Below are 27,295 nucleotides of genomic sequence, written 5' to 3' on the forward strand. Positions count from 1 at the left end.
TAGTTCTCTGTGTGGTGAGTTTTGTGGTTGCAAACAAAAGGCTGGATGACTTCCCTTTTCTGAGTGAACATCTGGATGCGCTTCCTGTGAGAGAAGCAACATTTTGTTCAGAATCTGGAGGAATGACGTTTCTTAAGTGTGTGGTTGTGCCGGTAATATGTCGGAATAGAGAAATGAAAACGAGACTTTGTGAAATATTCAGCTTGAGTCAGGGCTTAGCCTAATACATTCTGAGAAAGGGATTTTTTTTGGTTTGTTTAGTATGGAGGAGACATGGAAAACTTCTTAAAATCTTAGATTATGGCGACGTAATCTACAGATCTGCCTCATAAACCCTTCTTCACAAGCTGGATGTTATTTACCATGCTGTTAACTGCTTCATGACTGGAGCTCAGCACTCACCATTGCTGCCTGTTCAGTATCTGCTCTAATAGATTCCACTTATACGATCATATGTGTTCATATAGTCTGTGTCTCCTTTAGTCCTGGGCTGTGCCACTTCATCTCCACATGGATGCTTGTTCATGTCAGAATGTGTGAGTTGAATCTAACCAAGTGAATTGTTTTGATATATATATTCTATGTTTCTTTTCTTTTCAGGTTTGTTTTTGTGTATTACCCTGTCTATAAATTGATTTCTTTTGTAAGTTGCTCAGTTCTGGTGATGCTTTGACTATGGAAAGCTTTGAAAGACCGTCCATTTGTTTGTAGCCATTGCTGATTACATCTCAGCCGTGGACAGTGACAAAGTCAATGTAGTTGAGCACTGCACTTTGATCATTCTTTGTTTTCTTTTCTTTTTAAGTTTCTGTACTTCAACTGAGAGGGATACTTTCATTTTCACTCTGATACATTTGAAAGACAAATATTGCACTTTTTTAATCAACTAAATTTCCACACACGCTCTCATAACTTTTCCTCTGAAGTTAATTTGTGAATTGTTCTTTTCTGAAACAAACTAAATTAAAGCTGCAAGCAGTGTTGAACGGGTCTGCATCCTTCAAGACCGTTCCAAGGCTGACCTGGAAAATATGTTGGTCACCAAGTGGCAGGAGGAGGCTGACGAGGAAGCGAGTTCAGAGGTCACAACCCTGAAACAGACCAGAGAGGCTGAGGTCACACACTTCAAGACCCAGGTTGAGACCTTGGTGAGATCAGATGAACCTCTCTTTTTCTTGTGTCTTTGTACTTTCACTTTGACCAAAGTACATTTCAAGCAAAGTGTCTGTACTTTCAACTACTTTTTACAGCACTGGAATGCAGAGCCCTGAAAGAGCAGCTAGACAGTTTTATTCATTCATTCATTCATTCATTCATTCATTCATTCATTCATTCATTTATTTATTTATTTATTTATTTATTTATTTATCTATCTATTTATTTATTTATTTATTTATTTATTTATTTATTTATTTATTTATTTATTTAATTAATTATTCATTCGTTCGTTTGTTTATTTGCATTCAGAGGAAAAAGTCTGACTTCTAACTTTAATTTGAATAGGGGGAGTTAAAAATCTGAATTCAAACAGATTTAGGAAGAAAAGTCATATTTCTGACTTCAGAAAAAAAGGGAAAAGAAAGGAAACGATTTTTATTTTATTTTTTATCTGGTTTGGAACAATGTTGGAATTATTTAAAAATTGTGATATTGAAGACAACATTTTAACCCAAATTAAAATCTGAATTCTGACTCGAATAATTTTTTTTTTAGAACTAAAATAAAGAATCATAATTCGGACATCATTTTCATTCAGCTTGTTTTAATTTAGTTTATTTAAATCTTTTTAAGACAAAATTATAATCCCCCCATTCCAGCCCACAAAACAATAACCCGATTTTTCATTCTAATTTCTGTTTATTATGGCTTTAGGTGCACCCTACCTTTGGATGTTATTCTTTTTTATACATGGACATAGATCCGTGTGTTATCCCTTTTTTGTTCTCCTTTGAGCAGGCTGTGAACACGTGTTTTATCCCCCCCAGATCTTTCTGATAATTATAAAGAAGACCATTGTATAGTATGCAGTATCTTTACACCTTTCTCTGAGGTTTTCCCTGCGGGCCTGCGGACCTTCTGCTCCCCCCTCCGCCCCTCCTTCTTCCCAGCAGCCCTGTATTGTTGTGTACGGTGGACCGTACTAAGTGCGGCACGAAGCAGGGGCGTATCGATCAGTCCGGCGGTTCGGGACAGCTCCGGTCTGTCTGCCTGTTTTTAGTCTGACCATGCACCAGGAGCCCGAGGCCCGGCCCCGCAGCTCGACCGCGTTCCGTCCGCAGGCTCGCACCGGAGGTTGACGGTCAAACCCCGCCGGAGTGCTCCTGGGCAAGTGGAGAGGAGAGGAGAGGGGGAAGAGACAATAAGCTGAGGGAGCAGCGGGCGGACAGCCATTGCTTCCACTGCAGCTAATAAAGAAAACAGCGTCTGTGCATCCCGGAGACAACAGACGGAGGGAAGACCGCATCCGAGAGCCGCCTGCCGGGACCCGCATCGCACCGCACCTCCGCACCGCATCTCCGCATCCTTTGTCAACATGCAGCATCCCACCGTGCTGTTATTGTGGTGGCTGCCGGTCCTGTGTGCCATCATCAGCACCTCCAGAGCTGCAGCCCCTGTGTCCCGTAAGTACACACACACACACACACACACACACACACACACACACACACACACACACACACACACACACACACACACACACACACACACACACACTCACACACACACACACACCCTCTTGCTGGGACTGGAGCAGCTGTCCATGGATGCAGACTGTCAGCATGAGGCCGAAGCTCCAGCATCTCCAGCAGGGCGGCTGATGCTGATCCAGGCACCGTTAACAAGATGCTCCAACAGGCTCATGGTCAAGATTACATTCATATGTGCTGGTTTGGTATTTAAAGTAGGGCTGCAAAGTGCTATAGTGTTTGCATGTTGTCCCTGCATTGCACATCACTCCACAGATTGTCTCTTCCTGGTCAACTATAACTGCACTATTCTGCTATAAACTCTGCAGATATGTGTTGATTTTCTGTTCAGTGGTGCAGATTTCAGTGGAATTGTGCTGGACTGCCCATATAAAACACTTCATACTGTTTGGTAGTTTTTGCATTTTAAATGACTGATGTTTTCATTTCACCCACAATGATAAAGATGTGAGATTTGTTTGTTGCAGATCTTTGAGCACAAGAGTACAACACTAGTATTTGGCACAGGGATGTGGGTTTGGTATTGTACATGCAGTTATGTAGTTTAGGGTATTTTGTATGTGTGCAATGTCAAAGTTTTACTATGCAGCTGATAATACTGCATATTTGGACATTTACAGGTTGGAGGGTGTACTGTCAGCAGGTAAAAGGAAACCATCACTTTATCGCCAATCGTTGACAAATCCAAGAACATCAGAAGATCTTTCCAGTTTTAATCGGCTGGTTTAAGCTCTTTTCTAGAGCTTAAACTTTAAACTTTAAGAAACTGAATTTGTGCTTTACCACCTGGACCTAGAATTGGTTTCAGTTCATACTGTTCCAGCTGTATGTTCATTTTCTATGTCTGCATCTTCAATTTAGAGATGTGTCTCTATAGCAGGGCTGGCCAAGTCATTTTAGTTCAGGGGCAACATACAGTTGCAATAAAATCTATATTGGGTCTGACCAGTACAATAGTTCCATAATCGCCATTGAAGTTAAACTTCAAAGTTTTTATTTGTTGTCTGTGACCATTTCTACAGATAATTTCTACATTCTCATCATAAAGCCAAGTTCAATGATACCTGCTGGTGCAAAATACAGTGAATTTTCCAGAAGAGTCGCATCACTGCTGCATTTTTTCACCTTTGGCGTGCATGTTTATACAAACTCACCCAGACAGCATGGCTCATCTGCAAGCAATGAGGGAGCTATAGCTGGAGCCTCAGTGTTGCGTTGCGTTGCGTTGCGTTGCGTTGTGTTGTGTTTGCTACACTTGTGTCCAAAAACTGTGGTATAAAGCCCGGCACAGGCTTTATGTTTGACACCCCTGCTATAAAGGAATAAACACACACCAGTCAGAACATTCGGTAAAGTTGCTGGTTGAAACCCCTTTCTCCACCAGAACTGTCTCCACTCAACAAGGGTCTGAAAAAAACTTGGTTCTTATTAAGAAGCCAGCACTGCATAACAGATTCATGGACTTCACATCCTCGTTCACAACTTCCCAGGTGTGGTTCTTTCAAATTTAGAGCGAGTGATGGTGGCAGCTTCTTTTTAGTCCTCTGAAGTCATCGTCATATTCAAAAAAATGTTCTTTTGGAGGTTTCTGACACGGCGTGTTATTGGGCTGGAAACAAGATTGTACACTGTGGTCATAAAAGGCTGGACTTGGTCAGGAATAATACTCAGGGTGGCGGTGGCATTTAAATGTTGCTTAATTTATTCTAAGGTGCCAAGAACCTCCCCCACCCACACACACGCACACACACACACACACACACACACACACACACACACACACACACACACACACACACACACACACACACACACACACACACACACACACACACACACACACACACACTCTCTCATTACACCACCACCCTACCTTGATCCAAGGCCGGATGAACATTATCTCATTACCATATGAATGACTGATAAGCTTAATGAGTATTTGAACATTTGTACCTGATGAAGTGAGTGTATTTGGATATTTGACTGGCCAACTGTCCAACTATGTTTGTCCGGAATGGTTTCATTTTTTTTTCCCACTCATCCATCCCGGTCACATAAGCTGTAACAGTGAATTCAAGGAAAATCACTCCAGCCTCTGTTTGTTGGGACAAAACCACTTCCACCTTGACATGATTCTTTTTACTGTGCCTATGAAAAGGCACAGCATTCGTACTATAAAAATCGGTTATTATAAAATCTGTTATTTAATGCCATTAAGAGGCGCGTTGTTTTATCACAGTTTTCATTCACAAAACTCGCTTGAAAACAGTATATCCACCTGAGACTTCATTCTGCATCTCTTTGGTTTGACGCAGTGAAATACCTTCCTCCATGTTTAGACTCGTCTCGTTGCAGTAGCTCACGTTTACAGAGCTTCAGCTGAGTGGACAGCCACACGGGTAATATCCTGTGGGGTTGCTTGATAAACTTGCAGATTCATTCAGGCTTTTCTTTTTCTTTTCTTTTTTTTGACTTCCTGTTCCTGTAGCCACCAGATCTCATGGTACAGTGCATTTCAAAGAAGTGTATTTGTCATCACAGTGTAGGTAAAGTCATGGTGAGCCTGGTGGTGGTGCGCAGAGAGAACAGATCCAGGCCTGGATGAATAGAGCAACCAGAAACTGATGTTCAATCTTTTGTACCTTGAGAGAGTATAGTGAGGTAAAGTGAACAGAATAACCCGGCTCCTCTCCCACACATTATTGACCTGGAGCTCTTCCTAGGTGGTATATTAAGTAGTTCTGGTAAGTTTTAGGTCAAAGGTGTCAGACACATTTTAGTTCTGACACCACATGCATCCCGATTTCATCTTTATTGAGCCAGACTGGTAAAATTGTGCCATAATAACATTTAGATTAAAACTTTAAAGTTTTTCTTTGTTGGCGGAGCGTATATATGATGAAAATGCGGATACGTTCCCAACACCTAAGAATTACTACCCACAATGACTACAATCTAAACATAAAGCCAATTTTAATTAAACCTTCTGTTGCTAAATACATTAAAATGTCCATAAAACTTCTCCTATTGCTGTTGCAGTATGAATGTTTTCACAAACTCTCACTGACAGCATGGTTTTGAGGCTAGTTTGATAAGAACGAGGTAACTATCTTTCATGGCACCCCTGTTTTAGATGCTTTAGCCTTGTTAGACCCTCAGTTTGCATGAACTGAGCCTGTTGAAGCTGGTGATGATGTTCGGGCTGTGATTGCCCCATTTAAGTAAGCTGATAAGTTTGCCTGAGCACTGCAATTCAGTATGAATGCCCAAAAGGTATTTTTGATGTAATGAACATGCTACTAATATTTAGCAAACCAATTCAGTTCGATCCAGTTTTATTTTTATATTACAGTCATCTAATGCCATATTGAAATATGAAATGAGGTAAAAACTTAATAATCGCATACAAGCAAGTGGGGAAAGTGCATCAATAACATCAATACTTGGATTGAATGTTGTTATGGCTGAAAAGTGCCATTATCAGACCTGAGGGAAGTTTCTTTATATCTGTGGCAGGATTATCAGATCATTCTGGATAAATGTAGCCATAATTTGTTTTCACATTTGCGGAAACACAAATTGTGATTTATTCTTTGGCTGCTCCTCAACTTTGTTCTCTCATTTGAAACTCATGTGTTTCTTACCGCCATGATATTCATAATATGTTTTGATGTGAAAATGCTATTTGCAAGAAACTGAATAAGTTACCTTAGTTTTGGTTGGTTGTACTTCTCGTTCCAAACAAAGTACTTTATTACAAATTGAGGAAGAAGTTCCTATTCTCAGGTGAGTTTTCTTATAGCACTCTGTGTTTATGTTCAGCTCAGATCTGCAGGATCGCCTCTCCAGCCTGCTGGAGCGAAACACTGCATACCTCTCTGTATCCCGCATAGGAGGTTCAGCGACCTATTTTTATTATTATTTTTGAACAAGAAGTATATATAGCTTCCTGCAGTGTGCAAGGTAAAAAAAAATCTGAGCAAAGTCCCAATTTGCACCATCATTTCTTTGGAATCAAACATCTGAAACAACTTTTTGACCTTCAAACTGAAGAAAATGATGCACCTTTGAAGATCTAGAAAAAAGAAACTACCAGTCATGGTAACAAGCCTATATGATTAATAATAATAGATATGGTCAACAATAATAGAAACATTTGAAATAATAGAGAAAGTCAGAAAATTACAACGGAATTTAATATATTTTTCATATTTATCTATGTTTGTTAGACTCTGCCCTTGATTTTTCAAATATTACTTTATATATTTGTAACATATGCTTTCACTTGACTGCTTAGTTAAAATGCCTATTTGAGCCGTGTTTTCAAGTGAAAACGTATCGTTTTTTTTTTGAGTTTTCGTTTCAGAGAAGTTTCGCGTTTACACGCCAACATTTTGAAAACGATGTCTGTTTGCACGGAAATTGCAGAAACACTGTAAACAATGCAGTCGATCGGCAAGCCAGACCACAAGTTATTGCCGTTAGTCGTTTTTATAATGAAACCACACACACACACGGGCGCAGAGAACAACACACAATAAACATTAACAAGGGCGAGTACACAGCCGTTTGTATGGACAGATGACCATGGATTGCTATCGCTGGTGACTCTCAACTATAAAACGACCACGTCCCAGGAGGATATGGACTGGGAGTCATGACACTCTGGAGACAAACATTGTTTATTGGCCATCTACTCTATTAACAGCGTTTCAGAAAGGTTGCGTTTTCCCTCATCTGCACAGAGATGGAGTCGGCGCATTTTTGGAAAAGTTTTTTTTTCAGTAACTCCACGAAACGTTGTTGTGTAAACAGACATCCAAAATACAACAAAAGGTTTCACTTTGAAATTGAATTTTTTTTTGTGTAAACAGGGCCTTAGTCTGAATAATATACAGGCTTTCCACTGTAATATGTAGCAGCCAGGTTTTTGTTTAAATAATTTTTTACTGGCTTATGCCCGATGGTCTCGTACATCACGTGATTTGAACACACCTCTTCTCTCATTTCACAACAATAACAACGCATTAACTAACATGTTAATCCAAGCTTGGCTTTTGCCCGTTATCCTGATTGTTTCAATTATATTTTCCTGTTTGTACTTTCTGTAGGACCAACATCCCATTTCAATACTCAAAGAGGAAAGAGGGGTTGAAAAGCTATTTGAACAAGCTTCGTTCTTGAACTGGATTACCGTAATCTCGGAGCCGACACTGATGTTGTTGCTGTTGTCCATTACAAATACTTCATAAACCAAGAGATGAAGTGAAATGTTAAAAGTAATGCTTCTGTTGAGTGACGGTGGAGTTGCCTTGTTGCCCGTGCACCATGAGGAGCAATATTTTGTCAGCTGGTCGTGGCACTGGTTATTGGTGTGGTCTCCTACTGCTCGTGGTTCAACTGTTCTACACTGTTGCTGTTGTTATTCAGATTTTCATTTAATGTTTTTCAAACAAGATCAACAAAAAAAGTCCAAAAACAACATATTGAGCAAACAGCAACAGCAGAACCAGGCCCTCAGCGAGGTAATATTTTACAATAATTTTCAGTAATTGACCTTAAAGTGGTTCACCTTGGAAGGTGTGGTCACGAGAAGACAACAGTCACCCTAAGAAATGTCAAAGTGCAGTACTTAAACAAATGTAGCACCAAGAATTTAATATTTCATTATGAAAAGAGAGACATGAGTAATCATGAATCCAAGTGGAAAGGTCAGGTTTACTAACCCAGTCTCTGAAGCTTTAATACTGACCTGCAAAGATTAGATTATAAAGGTTATTTAAAAAACAACAACTCCAGTCATTGTATTCCCATCATAATATGACATCTGGCTTGTTGTTTTTTTTTTTAGGAAAAACTACAGCAGGAGACTGTGAAGGGGCCGTGCTCTTCAAATGACGTGGCAATGCGTTTTTGTTGGGAGTAGTGTGGAGCTGCACTCCAGGTTTTCTTTCTGGAGCTGATTTTAAATTTTTTTTCTTGTTCCTTCAAACTGCTAAACGCATGCTTGGCGTGTTGTTTTGTAATGCATATGAGGGGGGTCATTATCATAGCCTGCACCTGCCCCTCACACACACACACACACACACACACACACACACACACACACACACACACACACACACACACACACACACACACACACACACACACACACACACACACACACACACCCACACACATGAATTCAGACCCCTCCCCCATACATTTTCAAGGCAGCGTTACATTTACAAACAAAACATCCATCCATCCTCTCTATATGCTTCATCCACAGTAGGGTCACATGGGGGGGACGCTTATCCCTAGTGGACAATGCATGAAAAGCAGGTTACACTTCTGGACAAAAGGAGAAGCAGACAAGTGCACACACACACACACACACACACACACACTGATTTAGATATAAAGGAAAAACCACAACAAAAATTGATTTGAGTTTTGCCCTTTTTAGCAGAACAGTGCATCAATATTCCTTTTCTGTTTGTACCATGAGCATGTGTATGGAAATCATGGGGTTTCTATGAAACAGAAAGGAGGCATGGTGGAAAAGACAGCAGACAGCAGAAATACTTGTTTTTATGCATTGGTTTAATACCCTGAACATCAGTCCAACCAGACTAATGACACAAGAAGAGCCCTTACTAACAGGAAGAATCAAAACACAATCAAACATGGCTAAAACGCTGTGCAATTGCCAATAACAAGTGACATGTCGTGATTATAGAAATATAGACCACAGCAGGAAGGAGGGCTCCAAGTGTGCTGGGAGTGTTATGGGGGAGGGACGTGGAGCACATTCACACTTGATTGATTTGGTTCAATTAAAATGAGCCGTGGAGTTGCGTCTTTTCGATTCGGATTTATTTGCGGAGGTGTGATTGCTGCCGTCTGATCCCTCTGGTTTGCCCCAAACAAGATGAGTGTCACTGACTTAACTAACCTCTAGCATAGACTGTGAAGCAAATACAGTTCCTGAGTGGACTGTGTCACCACTTCCAACAGCTTCTGTGCAGAATGATCACAGAGCTCACAACGAGCTTACATCTATCCACCCTTTTGAATCATATACGGCAGCTGTTCTATGACTTGTTTTCATTGGCTTGATTTCTGTTTTTTTTTCTGTCTGATTCAGGAAAGTGTGAAGACAGTCTGGCCACCCCTCTCCCCTACAGCTCCCTCACCAGTTCATCTGTTTACGCTCGAGGTTATGGAGCTGGTTATGCCAAGCTCAACAGGAAACAAGGTATTTAATAAGTGTTTAATTTAATTACTGTTTATGTAAGTGTAACTGTTGTAAACTATGGTTGAGTTAATTTTACTAAAGTAACTACACTTGATTTCAGTGAAAGAAAGTTTTATAACTTTTTCTGCAAAATAATATGTAATGAATGTAATTCAAACAAAGTGTAAGTCTATTATCGTGTGTGGCATTCAGCCAAAGCTTAGTGCATTTTTATATATTATATCACATGTGAACATCAACATTTCCATGAAAGATCCATCGCTGTGGCTGTCAACAAAACAAATCAACCATTATGGAAGTTTCATTGAGGAAATCATCATTTTGCTGCTTTTGCACGTATTCAGCTTGTGAATGCCTTTTTATTCTGCCTCCCGTCACTCAGGTTCTGGAGGCTGGTCACCCCTGGATACAGACCGTTACCAGTGGTTACAGGTAGACCTGGGTTCCAGGAAGCAGGTGGTTGCCATAGCGACACAGGGTCGTTACAGTAGCACCGATTGGACCAGCAAGTATCGGCTGCTGTACAGCGACACGCAGAAGAATTGGAGGCCTTATCTACAGGATGGAAATATTTGGGTGAGGAAAACACCTCGTGGCAACAATAAGTCGGAATCGCAATAAGAACATGTATTTATCTCAAATCATATCATTATTACAATGTTAGCATCTTTACCTGCCATCAGACTAGTCGCTATAACTGTTGAACACTAAACCCTGCACATTACGACAATCACGGTTTTTCATTTGTGAGGTATGGTGGTGGTAGCATCATGTTGTGGGTATGCTTCTGAGCAGCAGGACCTAGAAGGATTGTTTAAAACCAAGGGGGGGGGGGTTACTTTTTCTTGGATTCATATAGCATGAAACCTTTGATATAAGTTCTTACATGGAAAATAAATGATTCATGATTATAGAATAAGAAATACAATTTCAAAAGAAAACAAAGTGAACGTCAATGTGTATTTATCTATTTTCAAATACCCATTAGTGATTATGATGACATGGCTGTTTTCAGACCTTTGAGGGGAACGTGAATAGTGAAGGTGTGGTTCGTCACGAGCTGCAGCACGCCATCCTGGCTCGCTACATCCGCTTGATCCCACTGGATTGGAGCAAGGAGGGGCGCATCGGACTGCGTCTGGAGCTCTACGGCTGCTCATACTGTGAGTGCAGATTGATCCAAGCAGTGTCTGGTTCATGCATCGAGTGCATCATTCATTTTCCTATGTTGCAAATATGACGGGTGGAAAGCTCCACTTACTTCAGTGTTTTATAAACCACGGGACACGTCATCGTGCCGCGGCAGGAAACGTGAACCCTATTACTACGCTGCTTCTACAAATTCATTTTAAGCACAAAATCAAGAATATGATCACAAATGAAGGCAAATCAAACCAAGTATATATATTCAATGTCCAAATCTACGAATCAGCAGCACTTTCATGTAATATATACAATGCAGAGATTCCAAAAAATATGCTACTCGCTCACAGTCGATGAATACCACGTTAAAATCCAAGTATTTTATAAAGATACTAGTGATTTTCAACTGTTTTGTTCATTGCCATTTTCCAATTATTTAATTCTTAATTTAAAATAATCTCAAATAACAGTTCAAACATGAACATCAAGGGAGATTTAAACAAATATGATGCCACTCGGGATAGATTATTGTTCACTGACCCACGACCTGCTTCAGCAGCTCAAAAACACATAATTACAAGGACACTCAGTATCCATTGTTGTTTATTCATATTAACCAAAAACCAGACTTTCCTTTAGCGTTTCAGTCGATCAAATGCTTCAAATTTCTAATATGAATCCACATCAGACATTCTCATTTGTTCCACAGGGGCTGACGTGATCAGTTTTGATGGGCACAGTGTCATCTCCTACCGCTTCAGGAGTAAGAAGATAAAGATTGTGAAGGATATCATCTCTCTGAAGTTCAGAACCACGGCCGGCGAGGGGCTGCTGCTGCATGGCGAGGGGCAGCAGGGGGACTACATCTCATTGGAGCTCCGCAGGGCAAGACTGCAGCTCAGCATCAACTTAGGTAAGCCTTCCAAAGCCTTCCAAGTAACGTGTGATGAAGTGTTACAAAATGAATTAATAATGAAAAAAACGGGATTGCCTACATTTGCCTTTGAAGGAAATTGTAGACAGAATTTGAATGGAAAGATTTATATAATTACACTTCAAATAGAGTTTGAACAACAACAACAACAAAAAACCCATACAGCTGAATTAAGATAATCTTCTCCTTGATGTACTACAAAGTACAGGACTCTGAGACGCCTGACGGGATAAAATGGTACCAGCTAATGCTACCTCCTGAAACAATAGTGATTCTTTTCAATGAAAAAATGATCTGTTCAGCACTAAGCACACGTGTTTATGTCCGTCTCCAGGCAGTAACCAGTACGGCTCGATTCAGGGCCACACCTCTGTGACCAGCGGGAGTTTACTGGATGATGACCACTGGCACTCAGTTCTCATAGAGCGTTACCGCAGGAATGTCAATTTCACGCTGGACCACCACACTCAGCAGTTCAGGACCAACGGAGAGTTTGACCACCTGGATCTGGACTACGAGGTGAGGAGCCTGCAGAATCTCTTTATGATCTGGCTCCGCTTCACTAGACGTCTAGATTAGCAGTACAGCAAAGCAGGTTATCAACTCAGTGACTCTTCCCAGGATTTTTCCATTGTGCGTCGTCTCATTTTCTCTTTTCTGCATACATAGTGAATTTCTTAATTTGGGGGGGGAAAAACAACAACACAAAATGATCTTACCTTCGTGGTTGAACACCTTGTTGAAAGTCTGAGGCTGAAGTCTGCATCTTTTTTAACCAAAAGAGGCATTTTTCCCACTTTTCACCAAGTAAAACTCTTCAGGAGCTGCAAAACATGTTGAACCTTTAAAATAAAGAAAACCAAGCTCATTAAGTTACATATATCGTTTTGCTATAAATACAAAAACTGTGTCTTATGTTGCATTTATGAAGTTTTAACGACTATAATTTAGATATTTTCTTTTTTTGCTGTTTTCAGCCGTTTCAACTATCGAAACGCGAATATTTTTTTTTATCTACTTTAGTGAATTGAACAATTTTAGTTGTAGCTTGTATTTTATTCTTTTTTACAATTTCACCCTTTTTTTGTTTCAGAAGCTGTTCTAAGTTATTTGATCAACTTTGCCCATTTTTGTTGTTTTAGCTGTTCAGCCATGTCTGACTGTTTTAACTTTTTTTTTTCTCAACTTAGAGGAACTTCATCTTGTTAGTTGCTTTTTTAGCCAGAACAAAAAAGTGCTTTGAAAATAAGTCTAGTATGCAAATACAGTTTTAAAAAAAAGGATCAAATCTGATTTGAATGGCACTTTCCCAGTTGTAGGATACGCTTTTGGGTCATTTGTTGGTATTTAGCACCAGGGGGTTTCATTAAAATTGGCTTTATGTTGACATAATTGGAAGTTTTGGTAGCAAATTGCGACTTTTTCAAAACCTTTACTTGTTGCCACAACAAAGAAAACCTTTAAAGTTGAAATTAATAGGTTATTATGCCACTATTTTAACTGACTCCTGAACTAAAATGATTTTGACTCTCCTGATCTGAAGTCATGAGTTGCAGGGTTACGGTGTCAACCACAAAACCAAAGTCCTCCATTCACATCCAGCCCATTGTTATGTCCTGTGATTCCTCATCGCATCAATTCCTCATTTGCCATATAATCAAAACATTAAAAAAACAACAACTTTATAGAGTGTCCAGATCTTATATCCAGGAAATAATTGAAACTAGAATTACACCACCACTGGCTGTACTTTCTCCACAAGTCCTAATAATTTAAGAATGATTCATTGTAAAAATGTTAGGTAGGTGTTCTGCATGAGTCACTTTTTTTTTTTTTTTTTTAACAGTTGGAGCTCTACCAATCCCATATTTCAATTTAAAATAGAGATGAATCAGATATGAAGTCCTAATCGTGAAATCGGAGCGTGATCAGTGGAGCTCACGGTTCTCTGTGCTGTGTGAACTCAGATAAGCTTCGGTGGGCTGCCTGTGTCTGCAAAGCCCAGCTCGGCGGGCAAAGAGAACTTTGTGGGCTGCATGGAGGGAATCACCTACAACGGAGACAACATCACCAACCTGGTGCGCAGGAAGAAGGTGGACACCACCAGCTTTGTAAGTGTCTTTTCTCCAACTGATCTGCTCATATATTTCCCTGAAGCTGACTATGTAGAAGTGCACGGCTTCATTTGTTCTTTATTCTCTCTCTCTCTCTCTCCCTCTCTCTCTTTGTGTATCTCCTGTCGTAGCGTAACCTGACGTTTTCCTGCGCCGAGTCCAACTCCTTCCCCGTGTTCTTCAACTCCACGTCCTTCCTGCGGCTGCCGGGTCAGAGCGACAGCGACACCCTGTCGGTCAGCCTGTCGTTCAGGACGTGGAACCCCAACGGGCTGCTGATGTTCACGACGCTGGCCGACGGCTGGGTGGAGGTGGGACTGATCGACGGCAAAGTCACCATCTACATGAACGTGACGCAGAAGAAGAGCCCGCGCATTGACATCTCGTCGGGTAAACTCAGCTCCATGTTCCTCTTTTTTCCCCATTATTGATTCAAACATCTTCTCCTCTGTCTCCTGTGTCCTCCTTCCCAACACCAATAACTTCTTCTTCTCTCGTATAGCAGCTCCACCCTCTTATTCCCTACATAGCCATCATCTCTTCTCTATACATGGAAAAACCACCTCTTTCACTTTCCAACCAAACTAGTCAACATGAGTCTCCCTCTAACATACTCACTCTGAATCGAGTCATTTATTTAAAAATATAAAAAAAATAATAATAATTCAATCGTCTCTCCGATCTACACAAAGGTGGGCTCACAAAGTAAGAAGAAAGGACAAAAAAGTACAATGCCATACACAAAGGCAGCACTTCTATCATCCCTGATCATAACTGATGCTCATATTAAGTGTCAACTATTTGTAGTTCTAACTGAAGTGTGTTTCACCCTACAGGTTCAGGTTTGAATGATGGCCAGTGGCACAGTGTCCATCTGAACGCACTGGAAAACTACGCCATGCTGACAGTGGACGGAGACGAGGCGTCCACAGTCCGGACCGCCATCCCAATCCAGATCCAGACTGGAGGAACCTACTACTTTGGAGGTGATAATCATTAACGCGAAGAACCATTTAGCTGTGGCAGAGCGAGGCTTTTTTCTTTTCTTGCTGTGATTCTCACCCATTTCTGTCAGTTAGGTTTTTGATTATTCTATTCAAAACAAATGCAAGACACTTTTTGGTGATCTCAACACTGAAAAATAACAATCGCACTTAAAAGTGATCGCAACAACTTGTGCTCTCCCAACCGTGTAACTCACATGTAGCAGTACAGAGGAAATAACAAGAAATAACTACAGGAACAGAGGAAACTTATCATGTGTGACTATTTCATTGTTTCAGTGTTTCTGCTCTGTTCACAACACAATACAGAAACTCAGTTTTATCCATCCAACACCAACTGAATAGGGGTCTGCAACAATTATGACTAAAAGATAAGTTTATGGGCAATTTAATTCAAATAAGACTTGCTTGAAGTGGCAAAATGAGCCATTTAAAATGAGGATAACACTGCTTGTCTGCGTGTTACACACACACTTTTCACAAGTTGTGCTATACTCACTGAGACTGTAGCCTAAATTAAAAACTGTAACTGAAAACAGTTGAGATTTAACCATTTCAGCAGGGTTTTTTTTGGTGTGTTTGACCATTTGCACGTGCAAACTGTTGAGCGCTCTCATAACATCACCAGCTGCCTTAACCGTGACCTTTGACCTCGTCCACCCGTCTCCAGGTTACTTCCTGCACACCAACACCCGATCACATCAGCGCTCCTTCCAGGGCTGCATGCAGATGATCCACATTGACGACCACCTGGCGGACCTGCGGGCCGTGGAGCAGGGACTCATCGGGACCTTTGAGAACGTCAGCCTGGATATGTGTGCCATAGTCGACAGGTAGGCAGCTCAGAAAGCATTACATCGTATTTGATTAATGGAGAATTGCTGGATGTGGTTCCGTTCTTCCTGACTCGCACATCTGATGCTCGACAGATGCGTCCCTAATCACTGCGAGCACGGCGGCCGCTGTTCTCAGACCTGGGACACATTCAGCTGCAACTGCAGTGGTACTGGCTACACCGGAGCTACCTGCCATACCCGTATGTACACACACACACACACACACACACACACACACACACACACACACACACACACACACACACACACTGCTTTGTGTCTTCTAAGCTGTGTGGTCTATCTCTGCCGCAGCACTGTATCAGCAGTCCTGTGAGGAGTACAAGCACCAGGGGAAGACTTCAGGCAGCTACTGGATCGACCCAGACGGCAGCGGCCCGATTGCCCCCTTCAGGGTCACCTGTGACATGGAAGGTGAAAAACATCATGCTGGAACAAATCAGAACTTTCAATTGCAATGCTAAAGAATGCATGTTTTGAGACTTTTTTAAATTATAATTTTTTTTAACCTTTTGAGACTTGAATCTTTATAAACCATTCATATACACCAAAAAACTTGTGACAATGTCAAATACAGTTTCACAATTTCTATCCAAAATTTCAGTAAAACAAAATGCTGACATCATACAAAGTCCAACTATCCTACAGTGTACTGTGCTGTTTGTTACAAAGGCGCCTAAATATGAATTACTCGAGGCACTGGGCATTAATAAAACATAAAGACCACTTGCACTAGACATAAAGATATGTGGAAGTTATCAAATATGGTCATTTGTCTCATAAAGAGATAAAAATAAAGCTATGAGACTTCACCCCCAGCTAAATAATCTTTATTAAATACCTCAATGTTTTATACCATTTGTGTTGAATATCCTGTTAATGTGTTGTAAAGTGTTGCTGGATCATTCATGGGGGCTGCATGTAGAGCAGGGGTGTCCAATCCAACCAAACCACCAAGCAAACAGTAACCATTTCAAAGAAAATCCTGAGACCCGAGCTGAGACATCGACGATGCTGCCATGAATGATAGATACATTTTTGCCAGGAAACTGGCCTCAAAGTCATGCTGTCAAGGTGGGTTTGTAAAAACACGCAGAATGCAACAGCTGTAGGATAAGGTTTTTAGGACATTTCATTGTGTTTTGCACCAGAACGTTTAATTTAAAATTTGTTTCATGTTGAGATTGTAGCCATTTTCTGTAGCAATTGTTTGGTTTTGTAGAAATATAGACATTTTTAACCATTTATGCTCTGTGCAAAGAAAAACTATAACATTTTAATTTGAAGGTACTACTTTACCGGTCTGGCTCACTCAAGATGAAATTGGGCGGTATGTGTGACACTCCTGGTACATGAAGACAGTATTAAGATTGTGTTTGTTGTTCTTTCAGAGGAAATGGTTTGGACCACACTGAAGAACAACCTGTCGCCTCAGACTTCTGTTTCCGGTGCAGACCAGGAAGGAAAAGCAGTGCTGCAGATTACTTATAACGTGACTGACGAGCAGGTACACGTTCACCTTTTCCTGGACTAATTGTCCCAGTTTTAAATAAAACTGTGATCCCTAAAAAAGAAAAACCTTTGGATATATGTTTGTGTCCGATGTGAGCAGGTGCTGTCAGTGACCAACATCGCAGAGACGTGTGAGCAGTACGTGGCGTACGCCTGCAGAATGTCCCGCCTGCTCAACAGTCCAGGTGAAGTGTCTGACGCTTTTGATGTGGAAATGCACGTCTGTGCCTGTTCTTGACTGGAGCCGCTTGACGTGACTCGTAGATGGCGTCCCATTCACCTGGTGGGTCGGAAGAGCCAACGAGAGGCATTTCTACTGGGGCGGGTCTGGACCGGGGATACAGAAGTGTCTGTGTGGCATCGAGCACAACTGCACTGACGCTAAGCACTACTGCAACTGTGATGCAGACCAGCGCGCCTGGTGAGTCCAACTTGTTCTGAAGATACTCTACTGACACTCTAAAATCTAACCTGTTTGTTCCGTGTGCGGGTGTTTGCAGGAGAGAGGACGCGGGCCTGCTGGTGTATAAAGACCACCTGCCCGTCAGTCAGGTTGTAGTGGGTGACACCAGCAGAGCTGGATCTGAGGCCAAGCTGACAGTAGGGCCTCTGAAATGCCAGGGGGACCGTGAGTCTTTCTCATGAACAACAATCTTCCTATAACATCGTTAGTATCTGTGAATAAGCATGTGTAACAGCTAACCTGCTCCTGTTCTCTGAAGGGAACTACTGGAACTCGGCGTCGTTCACCAGCCCCGCATCCTTCCTCCACTTCCCTTCCTTCAGAGGAGAAACCAGCACGGACATCTCCTTCTACTTCAAGACATCGTCCAGTCACGGAGTCTTTCTGGAGAATGTGGGAACCAACAACTTCCTGCACGTCGAACTCAGAGGTCTGCTGCTCTCATACTGTACATCCTACACCGCAAATCCTTTCAATTATTTATAGGGCACTCATTGATATACTTAAGGGTTTCTCAAGACGTTTTAGACTTGAATAATTGTCTATACATACAATTCATAGCAAGAAAAATCTGTTAGAAACTGTAACACTGGCTGAAATCACTGAAGTAGATTATCTACACATTACAGAGTTCTACTATCAATAATATGAAATAATATTTAAAAATATAGAGCTTAAACATGGCTTTATAGATCAATTGGGCTTATATTTAAATCATACACAGCAGTACTGCTCCTTGCACTGGACAGAAATTGTGACGTTCCCAAATATGGCCATTTGCCTCATAGAGGGTTAACGAAAGCATCTTTTTTATCCAATAATAATAGGACTCATTAAGAAACCTGCATTTCGACTCGGAATTACTCATTGGAGTTGATATGCATTTAGTTGATTTCTGCGCACCCTGATTGAAGCTTAGTCGTTTCTCCAAATGGATCTGTGGGGATGTTACTGTCTTCACTGGCACTTCCAATAATTTAAAGGATGATCCACGTGTCTGTATATGACGTTTCAGTCACTTAGTCACTGATATCACGCTGTATGTGGCTAAAGTTACTGTGATGCTTCCTGTTATTTAATCTGCTCTCCGCCCATCACTGGCTTCACCGTGTTTTGATGGAGAAGAAGGGAGAAAGCAGCGAGCATGAAAGCTGACTCCTGTACTTTAAGGAGTCGTGAAACAGCAGAAACCCTTCAGACTTTTCTCCTTTGGTTGACGCTTTATTTCCTCCGACAGTTCCCTTTTTATTCAGTACATGTTCTGTCTTGAAAATGTTAAAGATACAATATGTAAGAGTTAAGAAATACCAGTTTTAATCTCATGTACTGTTCCTCAGAGTTTCAGCCGTCAGTTGTTGCCGAGATCTTCAGCGTTGGTTATATTTTCGGTTCTTTTGAGTGTCTGAATTTGATGTTAGATTCTTCAACTGAAGGCAGGAAGAGTTCTAAAGTGACTAACTAAACCATCTCATGGTACAATTCGGTAATGAAAGATCACTTACAAAACATTATTTGCTTTTATAACTTGTAGATTTGTTTAGATGAGTCAATTTTTGTTTGTTTTGATGAAATCATTGGTGTCAAACTCATTTTAATTCAGGCGTCACGTACAACTCAACTCAACTTCATCTTGAGTGGGCTGGATTGGTAAGATAGTGCCATAATAACCTTTAAATTTGAACTTTGAAGCTTTTCTTTGTTGTGGCACAGAGGACATGATTGAAAATATATATATTTTTACATCACTACTGAAAATGACAACAGTCTCAACATAAAGCCAATTTTGATCATTCCTTCCTGTGCAAAACACACATTTTTACCAACTCACCCTTTTGCTTTGCTCTGGGGCTACTTTGATCGCAACGAGGAAGTTGTTTCATGGCTCTCTTTCAGCTGTCTTTCATGGCAGCATCACTGATATCTCAGCTCGGGTCTCAGTGTTTTGTTATGTCTGCTACTCTTTAGAAATGTGTTTAAAAAAATTTATATTTTCTTTGAAATGTTTACAATTTTGCCGGATTGGAGCTTCTGAAGGGCCAGTTTTAGCCCATAGACCTTATGTTTGACACCCCCGTTTTAAAGTAATAATATTAATCAATCTTCACCTTGCAGCGGCTATTATCTTAATGTGAAGTTCTCAGAACTGTTGCTCAGGTTGGATTTGTTTTCTTCCCTCAGGAGGCTCCATGGTGTTCTTCTCCTTCGATGTGGGCAGTGAGCGGGTGGAGCTCAGCGTCCGCTCGCCGGCCCCTCTGAACAACGATCAGTGGCATCGAGTGGAGGCCGAGAAGAACATCAAGGAGGCCATGGTGCAGCTGGACGGACAGTACAGAGAGGTCAGAGCCACCCCGCTGCAGGGCCACGCTAAGCTGGAGTTCTACAGCGACCTATACGTTGGTACGACACACACACACACACACACGCACACACACACACACACACACACACACACACACACACACACACACACACACACACACACACACACACACACATACACAGCTCTCCTTTTTAGTTTTTAATCTAACACAAAAGTCATCAGCCCAGTAAATATTTCAGCAACTTTAACCAATTGCTCATTATAGTAATCAGTGACTAAGTCATTATTCTTTGAAGTCGCAGTGTTCCAGTAACCTGTTACTTTTTAAAATGCACATTTAGATCGCTGCACATGATCCAGAAAGTAATATGCTTCTCTCTTGCTCATAAAACATCTTCTGGTGGCATAAAGAGCTACCAAACTCTAAAAACTTCACAGGTCTTTGTGAACACCTCTTGATGATGAACACGGGTGTCCTTTTGTTTTACCTTGGATCCCGCTCCATCAGGCTCACACTCATTTGTTCATGTTGGTTTGAATCAGGTGCTTCAAGTGGCCAGAGGGGTTTCCTGGGCTGCATGCGGGCTCTGAAGATAAATGGCGTGACCTTTGACCTGAAGGAGAAGGCAAAGGTGACCCAAGGGGTGAATCCAGGCTGTCAGGGCCACTGCAGCAGCTACGGGATGCACTGCAGCAACGGAGGGAAGTGCATGGAGCAGTATAACGGATACACATGCGACTGCTCCCTCACGGCATACGACGGACCCTTCTGCATGGATGGTAAGTCAGTTTACCCCAAACTATTTACATTACCCGGGGGAAAGTTGAAATCTCTGAGAACCAATACTATAGTTGACCTCAACTTACATTAATGAGCAAATTCCCAAAATATTACTGATAATATTATAATTTTTTTTGACAATTTCACTGTTTATACCAGACGCATCAAACTCATTTTACTTCAGAGGCCACATACAGCACAATTTGATGTCAGTTTCGACCTACCAACAAATAATATTACAAATAATATCTATACATAACTCTAAATCTCTGTCTTTGTTTTAGTGCAACAAATTATTAATATATCTTGAAGAACTTCACATTTAATGAAGGGCCCTTTTTACAAAACATGACAAACTCTGAAATTTGAATTAAAGACCTGCAAATTCAACAATATGATGCCTCAGTTCACCATGTCCTTTACAACTTACAGATCACGGTGGATTTTTATCATAATATTTATATCTTCAAATGCATAAATATTTGGCCAAATGTAGCTGAAACTAAAAATTACAATAGGTATGTTCATTCATATTATAGTCAGATTAACATCTAGAAATCTTTAAAGGCACATTTCTACACCTACAGTAGTAATCCTGATCACTTGAAGTGATTCAACACATAATGCAACTCCCGGTGGTCAAATACATGTATTGCAGTTAATGTCATAATTGCTCACAGCTGGAAAATTTCATCTTGCAGCCATATTGGACTCTCTGGTGAGGCATTTCTGACCCGCGAGCTGTCTGTTTGACAGCCCTGGTATAGAGCATTATAACAAGCATTTAAACTCATCCTAAAAATATGCTGCGACTTTATATCTCACAAGCAAGAGTGATATTAGAAGCAGTTTTTATTCATTTTCTCATACACACAGCTGGATTATAGAAACACGTGTTTTCATTCTTCACAAACAAACAATTGATTATCTAGGTTTTGGTCTATTTGTATACCTGTTCAACTATTTCAGTGTGTTTAAAAATGTCCCTATTGTTAGATGTTGGCGGCTACTTCGAGACGGGGACGTTGGTGCGATATGACTTCCTGCCAGAGGCGGGACCCTTTGCGCTGCGTGAGGTGAAGAGTCCTGCGGGTGTTGATGTTCAGAGCGAGGCCAACCTGACCCAGGAGGAGCTGGTGTTCAGCTTCAGCACCTACAGCGCTCCCAGTATCTTGGTCTACATCAGCTCCAGGACTCAGGACTACGTGGCCGTGGTGCTCAGACACAATGGTGAGCTCCCCAACATCAACACTAGGTATGAAGCGTATTTACGAATGTAGACATTTACATGTGTGCGTTTGTGTTTAGGCACCCTCCAGATTCGCTACAGTCTCGGGGGGCTGACGGAGCCGTACACCATAGATGTTGACCACCGCAACATGGCCAACGGACAACCACATTCTGTCAACATCACCCGGAACATGAGGGACATTCGGCTACAGGTTAGTGTTTATTTTTTAGTAAAATTCATGGATTGATGATTAGTGAATATCACTTTCCAGTAAATATTCAGAAATGATTGAACTGTCCGTTCATTGCTGTGCTCCCCAGTTGGATCACTACCCCGTGTCGACATACACCCTGCCGGAGACCTCAGACACCCAGTTCAACTTGGTCAAAAGTATCTTTCTCGGAAAGGTCTTTGGTAAGTGTGTGATTACTGTATTAATATTGCTGTTATTTGTAACTTTAATCTTTCACTCATGCGCATTTTGCTGGAGTTTGTTATATGGAGTTTATGGTATGTCTGCAGGAAATTAATGTAAGTAAATGCAAATTTCTGCAGTGACCAATATCCGTATGCGTGTGTGTTTATGTGTTCCTGACTCTAACTTTCAGGACTGATTCCTCTGGGAGTAGTGGGTAATGATGTACTGTGCTCTGACTGCTCTTCGGAGGCTCTCCACCATTAACTAAAACTAACTGCACGCACACTCATCAGAGGATGTAAAACCCGACTGTGTCGCTCCAACAGAAACCGGACAGATCGACCCCATCCTGATCGAGCGCTACAACACGCCCGGCTTCGTGGGCTGCCTGTCCAGGGTTCAGCTAAACAGCGTGGCGCCACTCAAAGCCGCTCTGCGCTCCAGCGTGGCGGCACCCGTCAGCACGCATGGGATACTGGTGCCATCCAACTGTGGAGCTTCACCTCTCACCATCTCCCCTATGGCCTCAGCCAGCGACCCCTGGCATATGGAAGCAGGTAGACACACATACGAAGGACACGTACAGGCCTGCAGGTTATTTACATGTAGGTAACAGATGTTTCCTGCATTCACAGCTGGAGCTGTTTTCCCCTTCAATGAGGACAAGACCAGTGGTACTGGAGTGGATCGCAACTCTGCTATAATTGGAGGTGAGTTATTAACTATCAACAGTCATAAAAACTGTCTGAAACTATCGTGATTGAATCCAAAATATCTACTTGCATGCAGATATTCTCAAAAAAACACCTGAGACGTGACGAGGGAAATAAAGTGTTGGTAAAATGCTGGGAGAGTCTTCAAAACCTCTACAAAAAGACTGAAAAACTGCTCCTATCCTATATTTAAATATATGCCTCCAACTAGAGTTACGAAACATATATCTTTGGGTTTTTTTAAATGCTAATAATACATTTTATTTGTTAACATTTGTTTGTTTCTCCTTCCAAACAAAATTGATCACTGAGCATTTCACATGGATTGATTACATCCCAATCATCTCCAATTTATACAGCATTTCCTGATTAACCCTTGATAGGGCCTTTATTGAAATACTTTTGAAAATGAAAACTGTATCCTTTGATTTTCACACAATTGCGATTTAGAAACCAGTCAAAATGTTATTTTAAGTCATTAACAAACAATATAATCGGTTTTAAAGTGGAAAACTGACCAAAAATATTTTGATTTCAGAACTAAGAGCAGAAAAAAAGATCTTAATATGAGCTTCATCACCATAGCATTACATTCAATTACCTATATTTTTTGGCATAAATTCTCTAAACACAACTCAAGCTTCAGCCATCTGAGCGTGTAGCACAACTACCTCCACATACTCTGTTGTTGGTTTGTAAGAAATGTGAAGAAAGGTTCAACGTCCCGTCTCTCCTGCTTCCAGGCATCATCTCCATGGTGATCTTCGTTGTCCTTTGCATCATGGTGCTTGTGATCCGCCACATGTTCCGTCACAAAGGCTCCTACCACACCAACGAGGCCAAGGGTGCGGAGTCGGCGGACTGCGCCGACGCGGCCATCATCGTCAACGACCCGGCCTTCACCGAGACCATCGACGAGAGCAAGAAGGAGTGGTTCATCTGAGCCGCGCAGGAGCGCCGACACCTGACCTTAGGATGTATGTAGTTTTTTAAACTCTAGGGAGCTTGTGATGAGGGGGACCGCCTGTTTGGAGCTCGGGGACATGCCGAGCGCTTTATCTCCAGACTTTTTCCAGACCAGGGGCACCAGTGGGGGTTTTTAAAGCACAGGGCACAGCACCGACTGGCAGCGCCCGCGTGGAGCTGTGCAGAGGTTTGTGTCGACATGTTGTTTATCTCAGAGCGACGGCCTTCAGAGGACGGTGCCATAAAGCTGCAAGCCTTGGATGAGTGAGTATTTCCAGTAGCTTTTTTTTCTCCTCCCCACTAATTGATCACTATTTCTTTTTTATTTATTCATTCACAGTCGTGTCTTATATTTTTTCACAGAAATGTATTTATTAATTTTGGTAGTATTTATTTATTTTTATGCATCGATCTGCTGGTATTTCTGCTCAGAGACTTATGGTGAGGACGATGATGATGGTGATCATCATCATGCGCGTAGCAGTTCTCATCATTTCTCTTCATATCAAATATCGCGTGATTTGAATTATCTCCTATTTATTCTGATTATTTTAGCCTTAAGACTGAAAACTCTGGTGTGTGTGTGTGTGTGTGTGTGTGTGTGTGTGTGTGTGTGTGTGTGTGTGTGTGTGTGTGTGTGTGTGTGTGTGTGTGTGTGTGTGTGTGTGTGTGTGTGTGTGTGTGTGTGTTTGCGTGCGTGGTGCGCGTACCAACTGGCTTGCTGCTCTGTAAAGGAGATGTAGCCATGATGTTTGCATCTGTTGGACTAAAAATTGGGATAATGGTGTATTTATTTTTGCATCAACATGACCGATGGCGTCACATAAATGACTTTGTTGAGGTTTAATTGTTGAAATTTTTCGTGACTTGCATCTTTTATTCGACTGCTTTGCTGCCAAATGAGTTCAGGGGTGAGTTCAGCTTTTAGAAACAGCGATAACACATGAAAGCATAATTCCTTATTAGTATAGAGTCCTCTAATGTGCCATAGAATCAGTCAGGATTATTTGCATTATTCTGCTTTCTTCGAGTGTCGGAGGAGGTTTCAGACTAGTTTGGAAGTAGAGGGGAAACCGCATCACAAGTGAACCAACCAGTCATTGTGACTAGACGATAGCTGTAGTGTTGTTACAAAGCCTCAATCCAAATTCCAACATGCACTCTTTCTGGGAATGAGACTGAAACTGTGTGACAACTATAGAATGACATTAATGGTTAGTAAAATGTGCCACTGCAAAAAAAATAAAAAAATAATAATTATGGCACTATTTTACCACATTTGGGCTGTATGTGACAAACATTCAGTAAAGAACAGCAGCTCAGGTTGATGTAGGATCGGGGTGATCTTAAATCTGGGTAAGCAGAAGAAATAAAAGCACATGAAAGAATAAGAATAAAAGACATGTTTACTTGTGATGCGGCTGATGTCTCCCTCTGTTTCCAGGACTATCAGATTAAGTCGTTTACCTTCCTGTCCCCCACGCTTTGTTGTCCTCTCACTCATCCTGGACCTGGAATGAACTGAATGACAAATGACTGATTATATTGTGCAGGAAGCATATAGACTGATGGAATTATAGCGCCCACCCTCGGATTGTTTTCTTAATTTGTACTCAATATCGTAGTTTCAAGTGATACTGAATAACAGATTATCACTCCATCATGGCACCTGTTAATGGGCTAGCTTAGGTATTTTCTCCTGAAAATGGGTTTAAAACAGGAAAATGATCCAGTGTAAGTATTTTGAACAAGGGTGATGAGCATAAAATTGTGATAGTCAGCATTTATCAAAAGATACAGTGTGGACGGCTGCATCGATACGTTCTGAGGAACCACTGCTCAATGTGCTGCAACAATTATTGCTGGTTCCTCCTTAAAGGATTACATGGCGCATCAGGAGTAACTTCCAGCAAAGAGGAGTTTCTTCAACTCCCCTCAAACTCATTCTTTTTCACACCCGTTTAGGAACTTTTTTCGTGAAGCATCATGATGTTTCTGCGAAGGAATGTCTGCCACAAACACACACGCTGACCTTACGGCTTACACCCTGACATCTGATTGTATTGCATTTGTGTTCCTTTGACTGCACCGCGGTGTGACTGCATGCTTTCTGACACTGAATGACACGTTTCCGTTCGATGAGCCACTGTTGCATCACGTTGCTTTTTTCCTTCATCTTCTCTGTATAAAACTTTGCCTGTTGCTTCTTTTTATAGCAGATTTCAGATTCTTTGTGCTTTTTTCCTCATTGTCTTGAAAATGTTGTTTGATGATTCCTTCTGGAAAGACCAGTAAAATACGAGTTGAAATCACACTCTGGCTTGTTTTATTATTCAACTCATTTGAATAAATGCATAACTGTGCCCTGCGAGCGAATGAGTGTTAAATGATGAAATATTGTGCCTCCCGAACACATCAAGCTTTTCATAATCTTGTATTTACTTCTATTGGTTGGACATAGCAGGATAAGAATGTTCCAAAGACACAAGGAAAGTTGAGCTCTACACATGTACAAAGTACACAGTAATCATCTGTACTTGGCTTCATGATAATTCAGTTAAATATTTTAATTTGTACAAGTTTTAAACCGGCAGTCACATGTACAAACACTATATTGTTTATTGACGTTGACATGCTTTTTGTTGAATTGGCATTTTTCTGGATAATCTTTTGATTAAAACCGATATTTAATACTTAACTGATACTTTTTATTTAGTCTTTTCTGTACGGATGGAAAATTCAGTTATATAACGCAAATATTATATTTAAATAACCAGATTCAGAGATTAGCTTTTCATAGGTTACTCATATTATATTACGCCTAAAATAATCTGTCTCCAAACCACAATCGAGGATAGAATACGGACACATTAAGTAGTAGTGCAAAACAA

The 27,295-nt window shown here is 41.1% G+C and overlaps 1 protein-coding gene across 1 annotated transcript; it reads left to right on the plus strand.

Annotated features, from left to right (window-relative positions):
* Window positions 1-2,533: 2,533 nt before the first annotated feature.
* Window positions 2,534-26,711, plus strand: cntnap2b (contactin associated protein 2b; the record flags this gene model as incomplete). The annotated part of the gene is made up of 25 exons (XM_080469083.1): window positions 2,534-2,621; window positions 9,841-9,951; window positions 10,334-10,527; window positions 10,967-11,114; window positions 11,804-12,007; window positions 12,363-12,547; window positions 13,996-14,139; window positions 14,274-14,532; window positions 14,979-15,128; window positions 15,817-15,979; window positions 16,076-16,182; window positions 16,295-16,414; window positions 17,392-17,507; window positions 17,613-17,697; window positions 17,777-17,933; window positions 18,013-18,140; window positions 18,235-18,405; window positions 20,154-20,372; window positions 20,839-21,075; window positions 22,073-22,306; window positions 22,385-22,518; window positions 22,628-22,721; window positions 23,052-23,282; window positions 23,361-23,435; window positions 24,182-26,711. The coding sequence occupies 25 exons, from the start codon at window positions 2,534-2,536 to the stop codon at window positions 24,379-24,381; spliced, it is 3,954 nt and encodes a 1,317-aa protein (XP_080325209.1). The 3' UTR covers window positions 24,382-26,711.
* Window positions 26,712-27,295: the final 584 nt, after the last annotated feature.

Source organism: Lipophrys pholis, assembly GCF_963383615.2.
Source record: "Lipophrys pholis genome assembly, chromosome: 1".
NCBI classification, from domain to species: Eukaryota; Metazoa; Chordata; class Actinopteri; order Blenniiformes; family Blenniidae; genus Lipophrys; species Lipophrys pholis.